Raw genomic sequence first — 25,782 nt, forward strand, 5'->3', positions numbered from 1 at the left:
GCATGTGAATGCACATAGACCCTAATGAACCAGTCCATCAGCTGATAGAGCTGTCACTGGTCTCTACACTCTCTCTGTTTTGCACATAATATGACAGCCATCCCAGGGGTGGACAGTTCACCAATTAGCACTTTAATTAAAAGTGACTCTTTAGAGAGCTTCGTCCCCTGGGAGGGGACCTGTGATCCTGCTGCTTGCATCGCCTCGGGCCCATGCAGGAGCAGGGAAAATCTCTTTAGAAAACCTCTGTTCTACACAAGTACAGTTGCATTGTTTTTCTAGCTAAGGCAAGCATTTTTATTCTAATTGCTCATACTTAGATTTGAACAAATCCCCCTAATCCCACATTATTTGCTTTGGCGCTTAGGCGCATAACTCACCTCCCACCATTTGTGCTACAGACATTAATTATACTTAAAATCATGTGACTTGTTGGGGAAAAGTTCGCTATTCCTTTTCTATATGATCAGACTTATGATTTTTGACTAGTGGACAATAAAACGGACACAAATATTCCATTGACTTACATTGAAAGAATTAACCCAAACCATAACTTTGAACCAGAATATCATATATCCTTGGTATGGGCTCTTTTGACATGAGCCAGTAAGAAACCACCTAACAATACCAACCTGGTCTCATGAAAAGTCTTAATAATTAGTACAAGAAGTTGACTTGTTAAAAAACACACATCTTTTTTTGCCCATAAAGTAAATTTGTATTTTTCCTAAGTTTAACCCCTTACCCAAACCCTAAACATAATCATGATTTTAATGGAAAAATCACTGTTGCGTACCACGGAAGAAAGAGAAACATCACGGATTTAAATAAGTGTTCTTACAATTTTTCCTAAGTTAAACTCCCAAACCTAACCATAAAGTCTAACCCCTTACCCAAACCCTAAACCAAACATTGATTTTAAAGTGGTCATGACATGAAGAATCAAATGTCCCTTGATCTTTTGACATATAAGAGGTACTATAAAACACACTGTAAGTTTCAGAACTGCAAAAAGAGCATTTGTTGAAACCAATCTGCCGAAAGGTCTCGTTCTCTACTTCCTCCACATTGTGATGTAACACCATGGTAGACATTTGCATCTGACCACCACCACAACAACACATCAACGCCTACTTTACCTTCAATCACTTCCATAGCCCGCCCAGTAGTGGTGAGCAGTGAGATGGCAAGTAGAGAGAGCAGGTCAGTCAAGAGCAGAGAGCCAATCAGAACAAAGGGACATTTACTGTAAATTTTTAAAGGAGAAGCAGCACAAAAAGTGAGTGTTTCTGACAGAGGGTCAGAATGAGGGTGTAAAATCATCATGTTTTACCAATATATGGCTTTACTTTACTAATAATATAAGTGAACCACACTGAAAATATTCAAATAATAATAGAAAAATTCATGTCATGACCCCTTTAATAGGAAAATAACTTGAAGGGAACATCAGGGTTTGGAACGAGACGAGGGAAGCATATTACAAGTTACTGACACACATCGGTCGTATTGCCTATATGAATAAGGCATGAGGAACAAAATTTGTTCACAGACATTTCCTTTCTTAAAATAAAGCTAGGATAGGAGGCTAGCTATAAGGAATCCATGTATTATTAGGCTGCATTACGTCCATGTTACCCAATCAGATGCATTTCCTAGGGATAAATGGATGCTAAACACAGCTCTTTAACAGGGTAGCTAACTGATATTCAACCAATAAATAGGCTAAATAACTTTAATCCCACAAAACTATTTAAGAAAGAAAAGGAAGACACATGAAAAGTGGCAATACAGAGCGGTACAAAACCATTTATGCGCATCCCGGATGCAAAATTACATGCTTCAATGTAACGGATCACTTGAGGTCAAAAGGTTATCCTCGCTCTGCATTCAGAAGTGCACAGCTGTTAGATTATAAATATTGTCGGGGCGCAACATGTAGTTCACAGCATCCAACAGTTTGATGAGCCTTTTTACTGCTAAACTATTCATTAAGGAAGTGTAAGGCATCTCCAGAATACTCTCCACAACACCTCACACATAAACCTGTGGATTATGCATAATAACAGGAACATTAGGAACATTAGAAGAGGATTTGATGTCCGACAGTGAATGAAGCGGTGCATTAGAGGACTAAACATAAAGAATTAAAGAGACTAAACTTCACAGAGAGAAAACCTGTTTGTGTAGAACTTGGCACAAATACAGCTTTCTATATTTGTCTATCAATCATTGTATTAGCATTAAGTTATTGTAATTTTTTTGGATTAAAATAAAAATAGATTTTTCATCAGGGAGATGATTTTAAAATAATTTTTCTCAATTGTTTTTCCCCACCCCTAGTAAGCACAAATACAATTTTAGCTTATAATACAAGGTGAGAAATTCACACTATGCAATATTGTGCACCCATAGTACAAAAAAGTATTTTTATTTCACTCATGCACCAACTGTACAATAGCATTTTATACAGTTTTCCTCCTTAAAGCTCTGGTCATTTCATGGTTAAACTACTGTAACACACTCCTTACCTACCTACCTGTTTTTTCCACACATCCCCTTGAGTGCACCAAAATCCTGCCACTAGACCAGTATTTTACAAGTCCTCTGCAAATTCTCTCATGTTCCGCCTTTGCTCGGATTGGCTACGCCTCTGCTCCAACACTAACTGCTAGAATTAAACTCAAAACACTGCCAGTGGCGTGGCGCCCCACTGCCTTCAGTCCTCCACAAATTTGTACACCCATTCTTTTTGGACAAGCTACCATGATAATAATACCATGTTTTTTGGACATGTACCATGGTAGTACCTCTTTCACGTACATTGGAGTTAAAATTAAATAAGATGGTATATGAAATAGATAGTCATTCAGTAACATGGTGTAAATATTCTTTTCTTTATTACCACCTGATACTATCACAGTACCACCATAATCAGGGACGCCTGTATGATTTCAACATCGTGTAGGCAAAATCAGCACCATTTGAGAATGGCTAAAACCATTTCTAAAAAACAGTAACATGGTAGATATTTTTTTAAGAAAGCAGCTGACCTCGAGGGAACATTTCCTATATATTTGTATATATTTTTCATGATTTCTACAAACTGTAAAATATAAAATAAATGCAATGTTCCCTCACAATAGTTTGTGTTCCTCACAATAGTTTGACGTTCCCTCACAATAAGTTTTGCGTTCCCTCGCAATAGTTTGTGTTCCCTCGCAATAAGTTTGGCGTTCCCTCGCAATAGTTTGTGTTCCCTCACAATAAGTTTGGCGTTCCCTCACAATAGTTTGTGTTCCCTCGCAATAAGTTTGGCGTTCCCTCGCAATAGTTTGTGTTCCCTCACAATAAGTTTGGCGTTCCCTCACAATAGTTTGTGTTCCCTCGCAATGAGTTTGGCGTTCCCTCGTTATAGTTTGTGTTCCCTCACAATAGTTTTGCATTCTCTCACAATAGTTTGTGTTCCCTCCCTCGCAATAAGTTTTGCGTTCCCTCACAATAGTTTGTGTTCTTTTGCAATATGTTTTACGTGCCTTCATAAAAGTTTGTGTTCCCTAGCAATAAGTTTTGCATTCCCTCAAAATGGGTTTGTGTTCCCTCACAATAAATTTTGCGTTCCCTCGCAATAGTTTGTGTTCTCTTGCAATAAGTTTTGCGTTCCCTCACAATAGTTTGTGTTCTCTTGCAATAAGTTTTGCGTTCCCTCACAATAGTTTGTGTTCCCTCACAATAAGTTTTGCGTTCCCTCGCAATAGTTTGTGTTCCCTCGCAATAAGTTTTGCATTCCCTCACAATAGTTTGTGTTCCCTCACAATAGTTTGTGTTCCCTCACAATACGTTTTGCGTTCCCTCAGAATAGTTTGTGTTCCCTCGCAATAAGTTTTGCATTCCCTCACAATAGTTTGTGTTCCCTCACAATACGTTTTGCGTTCCCTCACAATAGTTTGTGTTCTCTTGCAATAAGTTTTGCGTTCCCTCACAATAGTTTGTGTTTCCTCACAATAACTTTGCTTTCCCTCACAATAGTTTGTGTTCCCTCGCAATAAGTTTTGTGTTCCCTCACAATAGTTTGTGTTCCATTGCAATAAGTTTTGCATTCCCTCACAATAGTTTGTGTTCCCTCACAATACGTTTTGCGTTCCCTCACAATAGTTTGTGTTCTCTTGCAATAAGTTTTGTGTTCCCTCACAATAGTTTGTGTTCTCTTGCAATATTATTTGCGTGCCTTCGCAATAGTTTGTGTTCCCTCACAATAAGTTTTGTGTTCCCTCACAATAGTTTGCGTTCCCTCGCAATAAGTTTTGCGTTCCCTCGCAATAGTTTGGCGTTCCCTCACAATACGTTTTGTGTTACCTAACAATAGTTTGCGTTCTCTTGCAGTACGTTTTGTGTTCCCTCACAATAGTTTGCGTTCCCTCGCAATAAGTTTTGCGTTCCCTCGCAATAGTTTGGCGTTCCCTCACAATAGTTTGTGTTCTCTTGCAACATTTTTTGCGTGCCTTCGCAATAGTTTGGCGTTCCCTCACAATAAGTTTTGTGTCTCTTCACAATAGTTTGCGTTCCCTCGCAATAAGTTTTGTGTTACCTCACAATAGTTTGTGTTCTCTTGCAACATTTTTTGCGTGCCTTCGCAATAGTTTGTGTTCCTCACAATAGTTTGTGTTCCCTCACAATAAGTTTTGCGTTCCCTCCCAATAAGTTTCGCGTTCCCTCCCAATAAGTTTCGCGTTCCCTCACAATAAGTTTGGCGTTCCTCACAATAGTTTGTGTTCCCTCACAATAAGTTTTGCGTTCCCTCACAATAGTTTGTGTTCCCTCGCAATAAGTTTTGCATTCCCTCACAATAGTTTGTGTTCCCTCGCAATAAGTTTTGCGTTCCCTCACAATAGTTTGTGTTCCCTCACAATAAGTTTTGCGTTCTCTCACAATAGTTTGTGTTCTCTTGCAACATTTTTTGCGTGCCTTCGTAATAGTTTGTGTTCCCTCGCAATAAGTTTTGCATTCCCTCACAATAGTTTGTGTTCCCTCACAATACGTTTTGCGTTCCCTCACAATAGTTTGTGTTCTGTTGCAATAAGTTTTGCGTTCCCTCACAATAGTTTGTGTTCTCTTGCAATAAGTTTTGCGTTCCCTCACAATAGTTTGTGTTCCCTCACAATAACTTTGCTTTCCCTCACAATAGTTTGTGTTCCCTCGCAATAAGTTTTGTGTTCCCTCACAATAGTTTGTATTCCCTCACAATAGTTTGTGTTCCATCGCAATAAGTTTTGCATTCCCTCACAATAGTTTGTGTTCCCTCACAATACGTTTTGCGTTCCCTCACAATAGTTTGTGTTCTCTTGCAATAAGTTTTGTGTTCCCTCACAATAGTTTGTGTTCCCTCACAATAGTTTGTGTTCTCTTGCAATATTTTTTGCGTGCCTTCGCAATAGTTTGTGTTCCCTCACAATAAGTTTTGTGTTCCCTCACAATAGTTTGCGTTCCCTCGCAATAAGTTTTGCGTTCCCTCGCAATAGTTTGGCGTTCCCTCACAATACGTTTTGTGTCTCCTCACAATAGTTTGCGTTCCCTCGCAATAAGTTTTGTGTTACCTAACAATAGTTTGTGTTCTCTTGCAGTACGTTTTGTGTTCCCTCACAATAGTTTGCGTTCCCTCGCAATAAGTTTTGCGTTCCCTCGCAATAGTTTGGCGTTCCCTCACAATAGTTTGTGTTCTCTTGCAACATTTTTTGCGTGCCTTCGCAATAGTTTGGCGTTCCCTCACAATAAGTTTTGTGTCTCTTCACAATAGTTTGCGTTCCCTCGCAATAAGTTTTGTGTTACCTCACAATAGTTTGTGTTCTCTTGCAACATTTTTTGCGTGCCTTCGCAATAGTTTGTGTTCCTCACAATAGTTTGTGTTCCCTCACAATAAGTTTTGCGTTCCCTCCCAATAAGTTTTGCGTTCCCTCGCAAAAGTTTGCGTTCCCTCACAATAAGTTTGGCGTTCCTCACAATAGTTTGTGTTCCCTCACAATAAGTTTTGCGTTCCCTCACAATAGTTTGTGTTTCCTCGCAATAAGTTTTGCATTCCCTCACAATAGTTTGTGTTCCCTCACAATACGTTTTGCATTCCCTCACAATAGTTTGTTCCCTCACAATAAGTTTGGCGTTCCTCACAATAGTTTGTGTTCCCTCACAATAAGTTTTGCGTTCCCTCACAATAGTTTGTGTTCCCTCGCAATAAGTTTTGCATTCCCTCACAATAGTTTGTGTTCCCTCACAATACGTTTTGCGTTCCCTCACAATAGTTTGTGTTTTCTTGCAATAAGTTTTGTGTTTCCTCACAATAGTTTGTGTTCCCTCACAATAGTTTGTGTTCTCTTGCAATATTTTTTGCTTGCCTTCGCAATAGTTTGTGTTCCCTCACAATAAGTTTTGTGTTCCCTCACAATAGTTTGCGTTCCCTCACAATAAGTTTTGCGTTCCCTCGCAATAGTTTGGCGTTCCCTCACAATACGTTTTGTGTCTCCTCACAATAGTTTGCGTTCCCTCGCAATAAGTTTTGTGTTACCTAACAATAGTTTGTGTTCTCTTGCAGTACGTTTTGTGTTCCCTCACAATAGTTTGCGTTCCCTCGCAATAAGTTTTGCGTTCCCTCGCAATAGTTTGGCGTTCCCTCACAATAGTTTGTGTTCTCTTGCAACATTTTTTGCGTGCCTTCGCAATAGTTTAGCGTTCCCTCACAATAAGTTTTGTGTCTCCTCACAATAGTTTGCGTTCCCTCGCAATAAGTTTTGTGTTACCTCACAATAGTTTGTGTTCTCTTGCAACATTTTTTGCGTGCCTTCGCAATAGTTTGTGTTCCTCACAATAGTTTGTGTTCCCTCACAATAAGTTTTGCGTTCCCTCCCAATAAGTTTTGCGTTCCCTCGCAATAGTTTGCATTCCCTCACAATTAGTTTGGCGTTCCTCACAATAGTTTGTGTTCCCTCACAATAAGTTTTGCGTTCCCTCACAATAGTTTGTGTTTTCTTGCAATAAGTTTTGTGTTTCCTCACAATAAGTTTTGTGTCTCCTCACAATAGTTTGCGTTCCCTCGCAATAAGTTTTGTGTTACCTCACAATAGTTTGTGTTCTCTTGCAACATTTTTTGCGTGCCTTCGCAATAGTTTGTGTTCCTCACAATAGTTTGTGTTCCCTCACAATAAGTTTTGCGTTCCCTCGCAATAAGTTTTGCGTTCCCTCGCAATAGTTTGGCGTTCCCTCACAATACGTTTTGTGTCTCCTCACAATAGTTTGCGTTCCCTCGCAATAAGTTTTGTGTTACCTAACAATAGTTTGTGTTCTCTTGCAGTACGTTTTGTGTTCCCTCACAATAGTTTGCGTTCCCTCGCAATAAGTTTTGCGTTCCCTCGCAATAGTTTGGCGTTCCCTCACAATAGTTTGTGTTCTCTTGCAACATTTTTTGCGTGCCTTCGCAATAGTTTAGCGTTCCCTCACAATAAGTTTTGTGTCTCCTCACAATAGTTTGTGTTCCTCGCAATAAGTTTTGTGTTACCTCACAATAGTTTGTGTTCTCTTGCAACATTTTTTGCGTGCCTTCGCAATAGTTTGTATTCCTCACAATAGTTTGTGTTCCCTCACAATAAGTTTTGCGTTCCCTCCCAATAAGTTTTGCGTTCCCTCGCAATAGTTTGCATTCCCTCACAATTAGTTTGGCGTTCCTCACAATAGTTTGTGTTCCCTCACAATACGTTTTGCGTTCCCTCACAATAGTTTGTGTTTTCTTGCAATAAGTTTTGTGTTTCCTCACAATAGTTTGTGTTCCCTCACAATAGTTTGTGTTCTCTTGCAATATTTTTTGCTTGCCTTCGCAATAGTTTGTGTTCCCTCACAATAAGTTTTGTGTTCCCTCACAATAGTTTGCGTTCCCTCGCAATAAGTTTTGCGTTCACTCGCAATAGTTTGGCGTTCCCTCACAATACGTTTTGTGTCTCCTCACAATAGTTTGCGTTCCCTCGCAATAAGTTTTGTGTTACCTAACAATAGTTTGTGTTCTCTTGCAGTACGTTTTGTGTTCCCTCACAATAGTTTGCGTTCCCTCGCAATAAGTTTTGCGTTCCCTCGCAATAGTTTGGCGTTCCCTCACAATAGTTTGTGTTCTCTTGCAACATTTTTTGTGTGCCTTCGCAATAGTTTAGCGTTCCCTCACAATAAGTTTTGTGTCTCCTCACAATAGTTTGCGTTCCCTCGCAATAAGTTTTGTGTTACCTCACAATAGTTTGTGTTCTCTTGCAACATTTTTTGCGTGCCTTCGCAATAGTTTGTGTTCCTCACAATAGTTTGTGTTCCCTCACAATAAGTTTTGCGTTCCCTCCCAATAAGTTTTGCGTTCCCTCGCAATAGTTTGCATTCCCTCACAATTAGTTTGGCGTTCCTCACAATAGTTTGTGTTCCCTCACAATAAGTTTTGCGTTCCCTCACAGTAGTTTGTGTTCCCTCGCAATAAGTTTTGCATTCCCTCACAATAGTTTGTGATCCCTCACAATACGTTTTGCATTCCCTCACAATAGTTTGTTCCCTCACAATAAGTTTGGCGTTCCTCACAATAAGTTTTGCGTTCCCTCACAATAGTTTGTGTTCCCTCGCAATAAGTTTTGCGTTCCCTCACAATAGTTTGTGTTCCCTCACAATAAGTTTTGTGTTCCCTCACAATAGTTTGTGTTCCCTCACAATAAGATTGGCGTTCCTCACAATAGTTTGTGTTCCCTCACAATTAGTTTTGCGTTCCTTCGTTATAGTTTGTGTTCCCTCACAATAGTTTGTGTTCCCTCACAATACTTTTGCATTCTCTCACAATAGTTTGTGTTCCCTCGCTCGCAATAAGTTTTGCGTTCCCTCACAATAGTTTGTGTTCTCTTGCAATGTTTTACGTGCCTTCATAAAAGTTTGTGTTCCCTAGCAATAAGTTTTGCATTCCCTCAAAATGGGTTTGTGTTCCCTCACAATAAATTTTGCGTTCCCTCGCAATAGTTTGTGTTCTCTTGCAATAAGTTTTGCGTTCCTTCACAATAGTTTGTGTTCTCTTGCAATAAGTTTTGCGTTCCCTCACAATAGTTTGTGTTCCCTCACAATAAGTTTTGCGTTCCCTCGCAATAAGTTTTGCATTCCCTCACAATAGTTTGTGTTCCCTCAAAATAGTTTGTGTTCCCTCACAATACGTTTTGCGTTCCCTCACAATAGTTTGTGTTCCCTCGCAATAAGTTTTGCATTCCCTCACAATAGTTTGTGTTCCCTCACAATACGTTTTGCGTTCCCTCACAATAGTTTGTGTTCTCTTGCAATAAGTTTTGCGTTCCCTCACAATAGTTTGTGTTCTCTTGCAATAAGTTTTGCGTTCCCTCACAATAACTTTGCCGTTCCTCACAATAGTTTGTGTTCCCTCGCAATAAGTTGTGCTTTCCCTCACAATAGTTTGTGTTCCCTCGCAATAAGTTTTGTGTTCCCTCACATTAGTTTGTGTTCCCTCACAATAGTTTGTGTTCCCTCGCAATAAGTTTTGCATTCCCTCACAATAGTTTGTGTTCCCTCACAATACGTTTTGCGTTCCCTCACAATAGTTTGTGTTCTCTTGCAATAAGTTTTGTGTTCCCTCACAATAGTTTGTGTTCCCTCACAATAGTTTGTGTTCTCTTGCAATATTTTTTGCGTGCCTTCGCAATAGTTTATGTTCCCTCACAATAAGTTTTGTGTTCCCTCACAATAGTTTGCGTTCCCTCGTAATAAGTTTTGCGTTCCCTCGCAATAGTTTGGCGTTCCCTCACAATACGTTTTGTGTCTCCTCACAATAGTTTGCGTTCCCTCGCAATACGTTTTGAGTTCCTTCACAATAGTTTGCGTTCCCTCGCAATAAGTTTTGCGTTCCCTCGCAATAGTTTGGCGTTCCCTCACAATAGTTTGTGTTCTCTTGCAACATTTTTTGCGTGCCTTCGCAATAGTTTGGCGTTCCCTCACAATAAGTTTTGTGTCTCCTCACAATAGTTTGCGTTCCCTCGCAATAAGTTTTGTGTTACCTCACAATAGTTTGTGTTCTCTTGCAACATTTTTTGCGTGCCCTCGCAATAGTTTGGCGTTCCCTCACAATACGTTTTGTGTCTCCTCACAATAGTTTGCTTTCCCTCGCAATAAGTTTTGTGTTACCTAACAATAGTTTGTGTTCTCTTGCAATACGTTTTGTGTTCCCTCACAATAGTTTGCGTTCCCTCGCAATAAGTTTTGCGTTCCCTCGCAATAGTTTGGCGTTCCCTCACAATAGTTTGTGTTCTCTTGCAACATTTTTTGCGTGCCTTCGCAATAGTTTGGCATTCCCTCACAATAAGTTTTGTGTCTCCTCAAAATGGTTTGCGTTCCCTCGCAATAAGCTTTGTGTTACCTCACAATAGTTTGTGTTCTCTTGCAACATTTTTTGCGTGCCTTCGCAATAGTTTGTGTTCCTCACAATAGTTTGTGTTCCCTCACAATAAGTTTTGCGTTCCCTCGCAATAGTTTGCGTTCCCTCACAATAAGTTTGGCGTTCCTCACAATAGTTTGTGTTCCCTCACAATAAGTTTTGCGTTCCCTCACAATAGTTTGTGTTCCTCACTAATAAGTTTTGCATTCCCTCACAATAGTTTGTGTTCCCTCACAATACGTTTTGCGTTCCCTCACAGTAGTTTGTTCGCTCACAATAAGTTTGGCGTTCCTCACAATAGTTTGTGTTCCCTCGCAATAAGTTTTGCGTTCCCTCACAATAGTTTGTGTTCCCTCGCAATAAGTTTTGCGTTCCCTCACAATAGTTTGTGTTCCCTCACAATAAGTTTTGCGTTCCCTCACAATAGTTTGTGTTCCCTCACAATAAGATTGGCGTTCCTCACAATAGTTTGTGTTCCCTCACAATTAGTTTTGCGTTCCTTCGTTATAGTTTGTGTTCCCTCACAATAGTTTGTGTTCCCTCACAATAGTTTTGCATTCTCTCACAATAGTTTGTGTTCCCTCACAATAAGTTTTGCTTTCCCTCACAATAGTTTGTGTTCTCTTGCAAAGTTTTACGTGCCTTCATAAAAGTTTGTGTTCCCTAGCAATAAGTTTTGCATTCCCTCACAATAGTTTGTGTTCCCTCACAATAAGTTTTGCGTTCCCTCGCAATAGTTTGTGTTCCCTCGCAATAAGTTTTGCATTCCCTCACAATAGTTTGTGTTCCCTCACAATAAGTTTTGTGTTCTCTCACAATAGTTTGTGTTCTCTTGCAACATTTTTTGCGTGCCCTCGCAATAGTTTGGCGTTCCCTCACAATACGTTTTGTGTCTCCTCACAATAGTTTGCTTTCCCTCGCAATAAGTTTTGTGTTACCTAACAATAGTTTGTGTTCTCTTGCAATACGTTTTGTGTTCCCTCACAATAGTTTGCGTTCCCTCGCAATAAGTTTTGCGTTCCCTCGCAATAGTTTGGCGTTCCCTCACAATAGTTTGTGTTCTCTTGCAACATTTTTTGCGTGCCTTCGCAATAGTTTGGCATTCCCTCACAATAAGTTTTGTGTCTCCTCAAAATGGTTTGCGTTCCCTCGCAATAAGCTTTGTGTTACCTCACAATAGTTTGTGTTCTCTTGCAACATTTTTTGCTTGCCTTCGCAATAGTTTGTGTTCCTCACAATAGTTTGTGTTCCCTCACAATAAGTTTTGCGTTCCCTCGCAATAGTTTGCGTTCCCTCACAATAAGTTTGGCGTTCCTCACAATAGTTTGTGTTCCCTCACAATAAGTTTTGCGTTCCCTCACAATAGTTTGTGTTCCCTCGCAATAAGTTTTGCATTCCCTCACAATAGTTTGTGTTCCCTCACAATACGTTTTGCGTTCCCTCACAGTAGTTTGTTCGCTCACAATAAGTTTGGCGTTCCTCACAATAGTTTGTGTTCCCTCGCAATAAGTTTTGCGTTCCCTCACAATAGTTTGTGTTCCCTCGCAATAAGTTTTGCGTTCCCTCACAATAGTTTGTGTTCCCTCACAATAAGTTTTGCGTTCCCTCACAATAGTTTGTGTTCCCTCACAATAAGATTGGCGTTCCTCACAATAGTTTGTATTCCCTCACAATTAGTTTTGCGTTCCTTCGTTATAGTTTGTGTTCCCTCACAATAGTTTGTGTTCCCTCACAATAGTTTTGCATTCTCTCACAATAGTTTGTGTTCCCTCGCTCGCAATAAGTTTTGCTTTCCCTCACAATAGTTTATGTTCTCTTGCAATGTTTTACGTGCCTTCATAAAAGTTTGTGTTCCCTAGCAATAAGTTTTGCATTCCCTCACAATAGTTTGTGTTCCCTCACAATAAGTTTTGCGTTCCCTCGCAATAGTTTGTGTTCCCTCGCAATAAGTTTTGCATTCCCTCACAATAGTTTGTGTTCCCTCACAATAAGTTTTGTGTTCTCTCACAATAGTTTGTGTTCTCTCACAATAAGTTTTGCATTCCCTCACAATAGTTTGTGTTCCCTCACAATAGTTTGTGTTCCCTCACAATACGTTTTGCGTTCCCTCACAATAGTTTGTGTTCCCTCGCAATAAGTTTTGCATTCCCTCACAATAGTTTGTGTTCCCTCACAATACGTTTTGCGTTCCCTCACAATAGTTTGTGTTCTCTTGCAATAAGTTTTGCGTTCCCTCACAATAGTTTGTGTTCTCTTGCAATAAGTTTTGCGTTCCCTCACAATAGTTTGTGTTCCCTCACAATAACTTTGCCGTTCCTCACAATAGTTTGTGTTCCCTCGCAATAAGTTTTGCTTTCCCTCACATTAGTTTGTGTTCCTCGCAATAAGTTTTGTGTTCCCTCACAATAGTTTGTGTTTCCTCACAATAGTTTGTGTTCCCTTGCAATAAGTTTTGCATTCCCTCACAATAGTTTGTGTTCCCTCACAATACGTTTTGCGTTCCCTCACAATAGTTTGTGTTCTCTTGCAATATTTTTTGCGTGCCTTCGCAATAGTTTATGTTCCCTCACAATAAGTTTTGTGTTCCCTCACAATAGTTTGCGTTCCCTCGCAATAAGTTTTGCATTCCCTCGCAATAGTTTGGTGTTCCCTCACAATACGTTTTGTGTCTCCTCACAATAGTTTGCGTTCCCTCGCAATACGTTTTGCGTTCCCTCACAATAGTTTGCGTTCCCTCGCAATAGTTTGGCGTTCCCTCACAATAGTTTGTGTTCTCTTGCAACATTTTTTGCGTGCCTTCGCAATAGTTTGGCGTTCCCTCACAATAAGTTTTGTGTCTCCTCACAATAGTTTGCGTTCCCTCGCAGTAAGTTTTGTGTTACCTCACAATAGTTTGTGTTCTCTTGCAACATTTTTTGCGTGCCTTCGCAATAGTTTGTGTTCCTCACAATAGTTTGTGTTCCCTCCCAATAAGTTTTGCGTTCCCTCCCAATAAGTTTTGCGTTCCCTCGCAATAGTTTGCGTTCCCTCACAATAAGTTTGGCGTTCCTCACAATAGTTTGTGTTCCCTCACAATAAGTTTTGCGTTCCCTCACAATAGTTTGTGTTCCCTCGCAATAAGTTTTGCATTCCCTCACAATAGTTTGTGTTCCCTCACAATACGTTTTGCGTTCCCTCACAATAGTTTGTTCCCTCACAATAAGTTTGGCGTTCCTCACAATAGTTTGTGTTCCCTCACAATAAGTTTTGCGTTCCCTCACAATAGTTTGTGTTCCCTAGCAATAAGTTTTGCGTTCCCTCACAATAAGTTTTGCATTCCCTAACAATAGTTTGTGTTCCCTCACAATAAGTTTGGCGTTCCCTCACAATAAGTTTGGTGTTCCCTCGCAATAGTTTGTGTTCTCTTGCAATATGTTTTGTGTTCCTCACAATAAGTTTTGCGTTCCCTCGCAATAGTTTGCGTTCCCTCACAATAAGTTTGGCGTTCCCTCACAATAATTTTGGCATTCCCTCGCAATAGTTTGTGTTCCCTCGCAATAAGTTTGGCATTCCTCGCAATAGTTTGCGTTCCCTTACAATAAGTTTTGCGTTCCCTCGCAATAGTTTGCGTTCCCTCGCAATAGTTTGTGTTCCCTCGCAATAAGTTTGGTGTTCCCTCACAATACGTTTTGCGTTCCCTCGCAATATATAGTTTTTGTTCTCTTGCAATATGTTATTCGTGCCTTCTCAATAGTTTGTGTTCCCTCGCAATACGTTTTGCGTTCCCTGACTATAGTTTGTGTTCTCTTGCAATATGTTTTGCGTGCCTTCAATAAGATTGGCGTTCCCTCGCAATAGTTTGTGTTCCCTCGCAATAAGTTTGGCGTTCCCTCACAATAGTTTGTGTTCTCTTGCAATAAGTTTTGCGTTCCCTCACTATAGTTTGTGTTCCCTCACAATAAGTTTGGCGTTCCTCACAATAGTTTGTTTTCCCTCACAATAGTTTGTGTTCCCTCGCAATAAGTTTTGCGTTCCCTCACTATAGTTTGTGTTCTCTTGCAATATGTTTTTCGTGCCTTCGCAATAGTTTTTGTTCCCTCACAATAGTTTGTGTTCTCTTGCAATATGTTTTGCTTGCCTTCGCAATAGTTTGTTCCCTCACAATAAGTTTTGCGTTTCCTCACAATAGTTTGTGTTCCCTCACAATAGTTTGTGTTCCCTCACAATAAGTTTGTGATCCCACACAATAAGTTTTGCGTTCCCTCACAATAGTTTGTGTTCCCTCACAATAGTTTGTTCCCTCACAATAAGTTTGTGTTCCCTCACAATAAGTTTGTGTTCCCTCACAATAGTTTGTGTTCCCTCACAATAGTTTGTGTTCCATCACAATAAGTTTTGCGTTTCCTCACAATAGTTTGTGTTCCCTCACAATAGTTTGTGTTCCCTCACAATAAGTTTGTGTTCCCTCACAATAAGTTTGTGTTCCCTCACAATAAGTTTTGTGTTCCCTCACAATAGTTTGTGTTCCCTCACAATAGTTTGTGTTCCGTCACAATAAGTTTGCGTTTCCTCACAATAGTTTGTGTTCCCTCACAATAGTTTGTGTTCCCTCACAATAAGTTTGTGTTCCCTCACAATAGTTTGTGTTCCCTCACAATAAGTTTGCGTTTCCTCACAATAGTTTGTGTTCCCTCACAATAGTTTGTGTTCCCTCACAATAAGTTTGTGTTCCCTCACAATAGTTTATGGTCCCTCACAATAGTTTGTGTTTTCTTGCAACATGTTTTGCTTGCCTTCGCAATAGTTTGTGTTCCCTTCGCGATAAGTTTTGCGTTCCCTCACTATAGTTTGTGTTCTCTTGCAATATGTTTTTCATGCCTTCGCAATAGTTTTTGTTCCCTCACAATAAGTTTTGCGTTCCCTCACTGTAGTTTTTGTTCTCTTGCAATATGTTTTTCGTGCCTTCGCATAGTTTGTGTTCCCTCGCAATAAGTTTTGCGTTCCCTGACTATAGTTTGTGTTCTCTTGCAATATTTTTTTTTGTGCCTTCGCAATAGTTTGTGTTCCCTCACAATAAGTTTGGCGTTCCTTACGATAGTTTGTGTTCCCTCGCAATAAGTTTGGCGTTCCCTCGCAATAGTTTGCGTTCCCGCGCAATAAGTTTGCCTTTCCCTCGCAATAGTTTGTGTTCCCTCGCAATAAGTTTTGCGTTCCCTCACAATAGTTTGTGTTCTCGCAATATGTTTTGAGTGCACTTGCAATAGTTTGCGTTCCCTCACAATAAGTTTGGCGTTCCCTTTCAATAGTTTGTGTTCTCTTGCAATATGTTTTGCGTGCCTTCGTAAAAGTTTGTGTTCCCTCACAATAAGTTTTGCGTTCACTCACAATAGTTTGTGTTCCCTCACAATAAGTTTTGCGTTCCCTCACAATAGTTTGTGTTCTCTTGCAATAAGTTTTGCGTTCCCTCACAATAGTTTGTGTTCTCTTGCAATAAGTTTTGCATTCCTTCGCAATATTTTGTGTTCCCTCACAATACGTTTTGCGTTCCCTCACAATAGATTGTGTTCCCTCACAATAGTTTGTGTTCCTTCGCAATAAGTTTTGCGTTCCCTCACTATAGTTTGTGTTCTCTTGCAATATGTTTTTCGTGCCTTCGCAATAGTTTTTGTTCCCTCACAGTAGTTTGTGTTCTCTTGCAATATGTTTTGCTTTTCTTCGCAATAGTTTGTTCCCTCACAATAAGTTTTGCGTTTCCTCACAATAGTTTGTGTTCCCTCACAATAGTTTGTGTTCTCTCACAATAAGTTTGTGTTCTCTTGCAACATGTTTTGCTTGCCTTCGCAATAGTTTGTGTTCCCTTCGCAATAAGTTTTGCATTCCCTCACTATAGTTTGTGTTCTCTTGCAATACGTTTTTCGTGCCTTCTCAATAGTTTTTGTTCCCTCGCAATAGGTTTTGCGTTCCCTCACTATAGTATTTGTTCTCTTGCAATATGTTATTCGTGCCTTCGCAATAGTTTGTGTTCCCTCGCAATAAGTTTTGCTTTCCCTGACTATAGTTTGTGTTCTCTTGCAATATGTTTTTCGTGCCTTCGCAATAGTTTTTGTTCCCTCACAATAGTTTGTGTTTTCTTGCAATATGTTTTGCTTGCCTTCACAATAGTTTGTTCCCTCACAATAAGTTTTGCGTTTCCTCACAATAGTTTGTGTTCCCTCACAATAAGTTTTGCGTTCCCTCACAATATTTTGGATTCCCTCGCAATAAGTTTTGCGTTCCCTCACAATAGTTTGTGTTCTCTTGCAACATGTTTTGCTTGCCTTTGGAATAGTTTGTGTTCCCTCGCAATAAGTTTTGCGTTCCCTCACTATAGTTTTTGTTCTCTTCCAATATGTTTTTCGTGCCTTCGCAATAGTTTTTGTTCCCTCGCAATAAGTTTTGCATTCCCTCACAATAGTTTGTGTTCTCGCAATATGTTTTGAGTGCACTTGCAATAGTTTGCGTTCCCTCACAATAAGTTTGGCATTCCCTTTCAATAGTTTGTGTTCTCTTGCAATATGTTTTGCGTGCCTTCGTAAAAGTTTGTGTTCCCTCACAATAAGTTTGGCGTTCCTTACGATAGTTTGTGTTCCCTCGCAATATGTTTGGCGTTCCCTCGGAATAGTTTGCGTTCCCGCGCAATAAGTTTGCCTTTCCCTCGCAATAGTTTGTGTTCCCTCGCAATAAGTTTTGCGTTCCCTCACAATAGTTTGTGTTCTCGCAATAAGTTTTGCGTTCCCTCACAATAGTTTGTGTTCTCTTGCAACATGTTTTGCTTGCCTTCAGAATAGTTTGTGTTCCCTCGCAATAAGTTTTGCGTTCCCTCACTATAGTTTTTGTTCTCTTCCAATATGTTTTTCGTGCCTTCGCAATAGTTTTTGTTCCCTCGCAATAAGTTTTGCATTCCCTCACTATAGTTTTTGTTCTCTTGCAATAAGTTTGCCATTCCCTCTCAATAGTTTGTGTTCCCTCACAATAAGTTTTGCGTTTTCTCACAATAGTTTGTTTTCCCTCGCAATACGTTTTGTGTGCTTTCGTAATAGTTTGTGTTCCCTCGCAATAAGTTTGCGTTCCCTCACAATGAGTTTTGGGTTCCCTCTTGTATTTTTTTAACTCTGATTTTCTTATTACAAAGGAACACAAACTATTGCGAGGGCATGCAAAACTATTTCAGAAAAAAATTCTCACCCTGTCCTCTAAGGTGCCCTGTACCTATTGTTTCAACTGATTGTAGGTTAATTTCAGCTTTATCCAGCAATCTGTTTGGTCTCTGTTTTCTTACGTATCCCGACACTGTTTACTGAGTGAGAAACCACCTCAGAGGATTCAGTGAGAGAGCGGTTTGAACAAATTGGAGTGAATAACAAGTCGATTCAGACCAATTTGCTAACCTGTTTGGCCAATTCACTGAAAAGGACTGACTCAATAGAATAATTTATTTCAGAATAAGGCATCGCTAGTTCAGGGGCCTGGGTAGCTCAGTGAGTAAAGATGTTGACTACCACCCCTGGAGTCGTGAGTTCGAATCCAGGGCGTGCTGAGTGACTCCAGCCAGGTTTCCTAAGCAACCAAATTGCCCCACTTGCAAGGAGGGTAGAGTGGGGTAACCTCCTCGTGGTTGCTATAATGTGGTTCTCGCTCTTGGTGGGGAACGCGGTGTGTTGTGCATCGATGCTGCAGAGAAAAGTGTGAAGCCTCTACATGCGCTATGTCTCCGCGGTAACACACTCAACAAGCTACGTGGTAAAATGCGTGGATTGGCGGTCTCAGATGCGGAGGCAACTGAGATTCGTCTTTCACCACCCGCATTGACATGAGTCACAACGCCATCACAAGGAGTGCATTGAAAATTTGGCATTCCAAATTGGGGAGATAAGGAGAGGAAAAAAAAGCATAGATATTTCTGCTTCCACACAACTGGCAGAAATACAGGATGCAAGATGCAAGAAACAAGATTGCTGAAATATTGTCAGCAAATTGTTTCTCAGATAAGTCAGAGTACTCATGGATTGGTACCATGCAAAAATTGTATGTTCAGTCACTTAAAGGAAAAATTTAAGTGAGGATTTGTTAAAACCTAACTTTGTGAGCAATAATAATAGGGATTATGTAAACTAAGTATATAATAATTCTCCAAAAAAAAAAAAAAAAAAGGACTAACAATCATTTGGTTGATTTTGGTTCCCTTCTCTCTTAAGTTTTGGCTGATTGTCAGTTGAGTGTCTTTAAGAATGGCTCTTAAAATAGTCTTGTTTTTGCAATTTACTTTATTAATGTGACAAATTGCTGTCTTCTATGTGGTGTTGTCATCTAGGCTCTTAAGTTTCTTAGGCACTGGGTCTCCTGTGTGTTTATTCAAGCAACTCTAATCCGCTGTCCGCTGGGTAAACCTGGCATGCATTGCTTAGTTCTATTACAAACGGCGAACAGTCTAAGGCGAACAGATATAAAACATGTTTTCCCTCTAATATTGATGGGGTTTTTTCATCCCACTTGTCTCACCAGCTCATTTGACATTCAAGTGTAGTGTAATATTAACTGTGTTTTTTTCATATGTGCTGTTCTTTACTTGTGGTCACAGAAGCTGTTGGTGGGTGATTTTCCTCATGAGCTGGATGTGGAGGAGATGGAGGAAGACGTTCCCAAACGCAAGAACCGCACCAAAGGACGGGTAAAATACTTTTTGCTTGGACCTGCAGTCGCTAATTTAATGTGAAACCAATAGTTTTTTCATTTAAATGTTCACTCATATAGGTGTGGTGCTCGGGTGTCCACACATTTTTGTACAGTTTCGCTTTAGAAATTGTGAGCTGGCTGATATCCAACAAGTGCTCTAGGGAGTGATTAGGCCCACAATCCAAATCTGATGGTTATTTATTATTAGCATTGCGTTTATGTCAGACTTGTAGATCTGCATTCAGCCCCATGGGTCTTTGTTTAATCGAGTATTCCTGTTTCTTCAAGGCTAGAGTCAAAGCAGGCCATTGTATCTCATGAGCCATTGATCTATCATATCTGTTTGGCACATCTCTCGGTTTGATCATTGCGTATCTTTCATTATTGCATCCCCACTGGCTTTGTGTTGATGTTCAAAGCTGCTCCTTCCCTACAACCATGAAAACTTCCTTTAATTCCACTTTAAAGACATCACCTGATAGCATGATAGCTCACAGAAAACATGACTAAGCTGATCTTTAATTGTAATCCCACACACATGAAAGTCTCAAATCAAATGTGACATGGTTCTGTGCAGAAATGCATGCAAGTTGCAGTAGCCTTGCCAGGAATGATCACAACCTGAAAAAGGATAACTGTTCAAATTTTGGCTTTATAGTTGGTATACAAGGTGTTTAAATGAAATGAGCCTTTTTTTACTCCGGTTATATATTAAAAAATGTTATATGTGGAATTTCTCAGCTTAAAGGTTATATAAAGGTGAGCATAAACCAGCATAAACACTTATTGAAGTAGGTTGGAACCTTTGCGATGTTTCCACCCAGACACTGATGCACACACGTCAAGTGATGCCCTCACGCAAATCGTAAACACGGCTTCATGATTGTTGTAACAAAGTGGATAGCCACAGTCTGCCGGCCGATTAAAATTTTGGAGGATGAGAGTTTAAGAGATTTCATGCCCATTACAATGAATGTGCAACCTATGGGGGACTCGTTCTTTCAGTTAGTCAAACTCCATCTTAGACTTTAGGAAATGTTTCATGTTACTTAAATTTGTGCTGTTTTAGTGCATTTCTATCTTTATACTGTGGAAGGATTTGTTTGAAAAAATTTAATAAAGCACTATTGTTACATATTGTTTTGCTTTCTTAGAAGGAAATAAATGCCTTTTGACAGGAAAAGAAGTATATATAGAGTCAAATTTCAGTACTTTCAAAATTGGAGATTAATCACGATTAATTACAAAAAATATGTGATTATTCATGATTAACTGTGAACATTTATGCAATTAAACACGATTTAAAATTGTCATTGGCTGAGAGCACTAGACACATTTTTATTTACATTATTTATTTTAACTAATTACAGTATGTCTATTTATTCCCTGAAATGGATAACACATCAACTGAATAGATATTTAGACATAATAATCACAGCCATCAAAAAATATTTGAATTTAGCCTTGCAGACCCATAAAACTTTATAATAATAAATACTGACATCAATTTTCATCAAATTAGAAAATTCTGGGAATAGAAGTGTTCCTCCACCATGGTCGAAAAAAATATAATAATGTTTGTATGTTTATATATATATATATATATATATATATATATATATATATATATATATATATATATACACAGATGTATGTATGTATGTATGTATGTATGTATGTATGTATATTAGGGCTGTCGATTTAACTCGTTAATTCAGTGCAATTAATTTGATAAAAAATAACGTGTTTATTAACGGAATTAATCGTATGCCCCCGTATAAGGAAGATTCATGAGAAATGCAAGCTTGTAGTACCACCTGTTTACTCCAGAGGGCAGTAAGTGAAATTTCAGCTGTATGAAAATGTGCAGTTTATACAGTGAAGAAAACAAACTTCAGCAGCAACAACACAAACATGCGTTACGTTCTTGAGTTCAAAACACTCGAAGGAGCGCAAATGCGATCGTAGGGATTTCAAGATGTGTTTAAAGATTGAGTATTAAACTATATTTAACTTGACACAGTGACCTAAACATTTTATGCTTATGATGTGACGCACCCGAGACGCTACACGAGCATGTCTGATGCAGATGTAAATTGACGGGTTCTTAAACAAGCCCTCATAATAAATCTCCAACTGATTTACAAATTCACTTGTGAAATGGATTGCTGTGAACTGTGTGCCAATGATTGACTTATGATCAATAATATGGTAGTAAACAATACATTGTATTCTAAAGCTGCTTTTTGTATTGTCTTATCAATGATGAACTCTTCTGCTACAAGAATGTAATGCATTTTAATTATCTATCTATCTATCTATATATATATATATATATATATATATATATATATATATATATATATATATTTAACAATTATATATTATATATATAATTGTTAAATATTTAAAGATAACTATGTATAATTTTTTCATCATTATAATTGAATTATTGTTATATGAGGGCTTTCTCACCAAATATTTGTATATGCGATTAATCATGATTAATTAATCGGGACACCATGTAATTAATTCATATATATATATATATATATATATATATATATATATATATATATATATATATATATATATATATATATACACCGATCAGCCACAACATTAAAGTCACCTGCCTTATATTGTGTAGGTCCCCCTCGTGCCGCCAAAACAGTGCCAACCCACTCTCAGATTCTTCTTACCACAATTGTACTGAACGGTAATCTGAGATACTGTAGACTTTGTCAGTTCTAACCAGTCTGGCTATTTGTCCACAGAACTGCCTCTCACTAAATGTTATTGGCACCATTTGGAGTAAACTCTAGAGACTGTTGTGTGTGAAAATCCCAGGAGCTCAGCATTTACAGAAATACTCAAACCAGCCCGTCTGGCTCCAACAATCATGCCACGGTTTAAATCACTGATATCACATTTTTTTTCTCCATTCTCATGGTTGATGTGAACATTAACTAAAGCTCCTCACCCATATCTATATACATGTGCATATATATATATATGTGTGTGTGTGTGTGTGTGTATATATATATATATATATATGTATGTATATATATATATATATATATATATATATATACAGAAATGCATGGCAGAAATGCATGGAAGGAGAACAAACAGAACTTTGCCTGTAGAAGTCTTAGATAACTCTAGTCACTAAATTCTCCCACCTTCTGTGTTGTTAATTGGGGCACATTACTTCCTCTAAGATCTCACATACCCACATACTGTAGTTATCAGGCAGTGTGTAGAAGAGATGCTGTGATAACTGTGTGAGGTGTAATTAATGCTGTGTAAGAGGATTTGTTTGAAGCTTGAAGGAAGTGCGGTGGGGGCACTAAAAGCCAAAATAGCGATGATTCTCTAAGAACACCTGTGTACATGAGACAGTTTGCCAACTGCAAATTGATCTGTGTGTGTGTTTATTTGTCCTGGTTTGATTTGTCCAGGCATGTGGTGTTGGAGGGATGAGGAAGAGGCAGGAACCAGCATCCCTAGAGGACAGAGACAAGCCATATGTGTGTGACAGTGAGTATCACTGTCTGCATACAGTTTGTGTATAACACAGTAGAACTCTATATTCATAATCAAACCCATTAGAGAATAATATACAAACATTCAGACATACTGACATTTATATAGGTAGGGAATGTCTATAAAATAACATGTCTTTTTTCATTATCAAGATTTCAAGTTAAAATGTGTATGAATTTACACTGATGAGGCAAAAGATTATGACCACCTGCCTAATATGCTATTGGTCCTCCACGTGTTGCCACAACAGTGCCGACCTACCGAGGCATGGACTCTAGAAGATCCCTGAAGGTGTACTGTGGTATCTGGCACCAAGACATTTTCAGCAAATCCTTCAGGTCCAGTAAGTTGTGAGGTGGAGCTGCCATGGATCGGACTTGTTGGTCCAGCACATCCCACAGTTGCTCAATTGGATTGAGATCTGGGGAATTTGGAGGCCAGGGCAACACCTTGAACTCTTCATCATGTTCCTCAAACCATTCCTGAACAATGTGTGCATTGTGGCAGGGCACATTATCCTGTTGAAAGAGGCCACTGCCATCAGTGAATACCATTGCCATGAAGGGGTTTACCTTGTCTGCAGCAATGTTTAGGTAGGTGGCAAGTGTCAAATTGACGTCCACATGAATGGACCCAGGGTTTCCCAGCAGAACGTTGCCCAGAGCATCACACTCCCTCCATCGGCTTGTTGTCTTCACACAGTGCATCATAGTGCTATCACTTCCCCAGGTAAACGGCAAACACGTACACGTCCGTTCACGTGATGAAAAAGGAAACTGGACTCATCAGACCAGGCGACCTACTTCCACTGCTCCAAGGTTCAATTCTGACGCTCGCATGTCCATTGTAGGTGCTTTCTACAGCACTCTGTGGCTATACAGCCTCATACGCATCAGGGTGTGAAGCACTGTGTGTTGTGACACATTCCTCACCGAAATCATTACAATTTTCTTCTGTCGGTTCGGACCAGACGGGATAGCCTTCATTGCCTTCACACATCGATGAGCCTTGGGTGCCCAACACTCTGTCGCCTGTTTGTGGTGTGTCCCTCCTCGGACCTCTGTCAGTAGGTACTCATCGCTGCTGACCAAAAGCATCCCACAAGCCTTGCCATTACAGAGATGCTCTGAACCAGTCATCTGGCCACAACAATTTGGCCCTTGTCACTCAGGTCTTTACTCCTGCACATTTCTCCTGCATTCAACATGTTGACTACGTAGAACTGATTGTTCGCTGAAATGTTGCTGTAACGCAGTTCAATGGAAAGGAGGAGGTGAGAACCGGCTTGACGACATAAATAATATTTTAATGATAAACTTAAACAAAAGACAAACTCCGTAAACTATCTCTCTCTCCCGCACCATCCTCCGCAGTCGGCCTTTATCCTTCTCGGAGGCTTGAATAGCCTGATAAGGGACCGGGTGTGTAGAATCACGACCTGGCCCGCCCTCCGCCCCTGCCACATTCCTCGCTCGTTCTCTCAGGCTGGGGAGCCCCCGGCATGACGTACATCCACCCCCCTCTTTCCCTGGGAAGGGGCGTGCCTTTCGCCCCATCTGCCAGCAGGTCATCCCCGTCTACCTGGATGAGGGAGGGGACAAGGGGAGGGAAACAGAAATAATACAAATGGGGGAGTACTTCCTGTAACAGTGTAGTACCCCCCCAAAAAACACTGTAAAATTTAAACGAGAGGGAAAAGGCCAAAGTGGAGCGGCAGTTAGAAAGAGAGAGGAGAGAGAGGCAGTCCTCCAATCCCTGGCGGACGGAACACACCGCCACGTTCTCGGGGAACAGAAGGGGTCTCCCCCGCCCCTGGCAGCGGTTCTCCTGCTCCAGGCGGTCGGTTAGGAGCCCCTTCTCGTCCCCCGGCAGATGGCCGCGGCTGCTCCATTGGGGTGGACGGTAGTGGCGAGAACTCTACTACGGCATATCGGCACAGGTGTAACGCAGTTCAATGGAAAGGAGGAGGCGAGAACCGGCTTGACGACATATATCATAAATATTTTAATGATTAACTTAAACAAAAGACAAACACACACACATGACGGACATGTCCGTAAACTATCTCTCTCTCCCGCACCATCCTCCACAGTCGGCCTTTATCCCTCTCGGAGGCTTGATTAGGGACCAGGTGTGTAGAGTCATGACCTGGCCCCACCCTCCGCCCTGCCACAGTGGCCTTGTTTGGAGATGATCAACATTATTCGCCTCACCTGTGATTGGTCATAATGTTTTGGCTCATCAGTATCTAAAGGAATGTGTATATCTTTTGTCCTTTAACTGGTCACCATTTTATTTCCTTTTTTTTGCCTTAACTAGTTCATTTTAAACGGCCCTTTGGTGCAACAAATACATTTGTAAAAGTACAAATATTCCATGTCTCTAAATTAACATGAGAGCATAAATGCTGCTTACACAATAATTATAAAGGTAGCTAATTGTTGTTTAAAATAGATTTGGTTTTGGCATGTCACACAGCAGGACATGTCAACGTCCCAAAAGTATTCCATATCAACTTCCCATGTGCAACTGTATACACATATGATGTTTTGAAATGTAAAGTCACACTTTATAGTCTCCATATTACAGTGGCATTTACTTGTTATTAACATGTAATTAATGTATTAGTTTGTGGAACTCCTTGTAATAAAAGAAAATAGTTAATATTATTATTTTTATTTCTTGTATGATTACTGTTACTAATAAGTCCAGTAATAATGTCATGTGACTGTCTCTTTGTTTCCTTGTGTGTCTGTTCATATTTAGTTTGTGGGAAGCGCTACAAGAACCGCCCAGGTTTGAGTTACCACTACACTCACACACACCTGGCAGACGAGGAGGGTGAGGAAGACTCCGAACGGCACACACTGCCCTTTCAGCGCAAGAACAACCACAAACGTGAGCCGAGCATCAGTTGCGTACTATGCACTTATAACACAACCCATAGAGTACCACTATTCTAGCATTATTTTTCCACTCTCATACCCCTTTTCCACTGACATGGTGCTGATGCCCAATCTGGCACAGTTCCACGCATTTCCACTGTCTTGACCAGATAATTTGGCTCCACATTGGCCCCTTAAACCTGCTTGGGGTGGGATAATGTC

General features: G+C 40.0%; 1 protein-coding gene across 2 annotated transcripts in view; it reads left to right on the plus strand.

Moving 5' to 3' along the window:
* LOC127629814 (zinc finger protein neuro-d4-like) overlaps positions 1 to 25,782 on the plus strand; it is a 93,573-nt gene that overhangs the window by 33,895 nt on the left and 33,896 nt on the right. Inside the window, exons 6-8 of one of the 2 annotated variants that reach the window (XM_052107069.1) lie at positions 19,032 to 19,121; positions 22,591 to 22,669; positions 25,442 to 25,573. In XM_052107069.1, coding sequence (XP_051963029.1) covers positions 19,032 to 19,121; positions 22,591 to 22,669; positions 25,442 to 25,573 — 301 coding nt within the window. Of the gene's footprint in view, positions 1 to 19,031; positions 19,122 to 22,590; positions 22,670 to 25,441; positions 25,589 to 25,782 lie in introns of both variants that reach the window. The other variant, XM_052107070.1, reaches the window with a different exon arrangement.

Source organism: Xyrauchen texanus, chromosome 36 (genome assembly GCF_025860055.1).
Source record: "Xyrauchen texanus isolate HMW12.3.18 chromosome 36, RBS_HiC_50CHRs, whole genome shotgun sequence".
Classification (NCBI taxonomy): Eukaryota; Metazoa; Chordata; class Actinopteri; order Cypriniformes; family Catostomidae; genus Xyrauchen; species Xyrauchen texanus.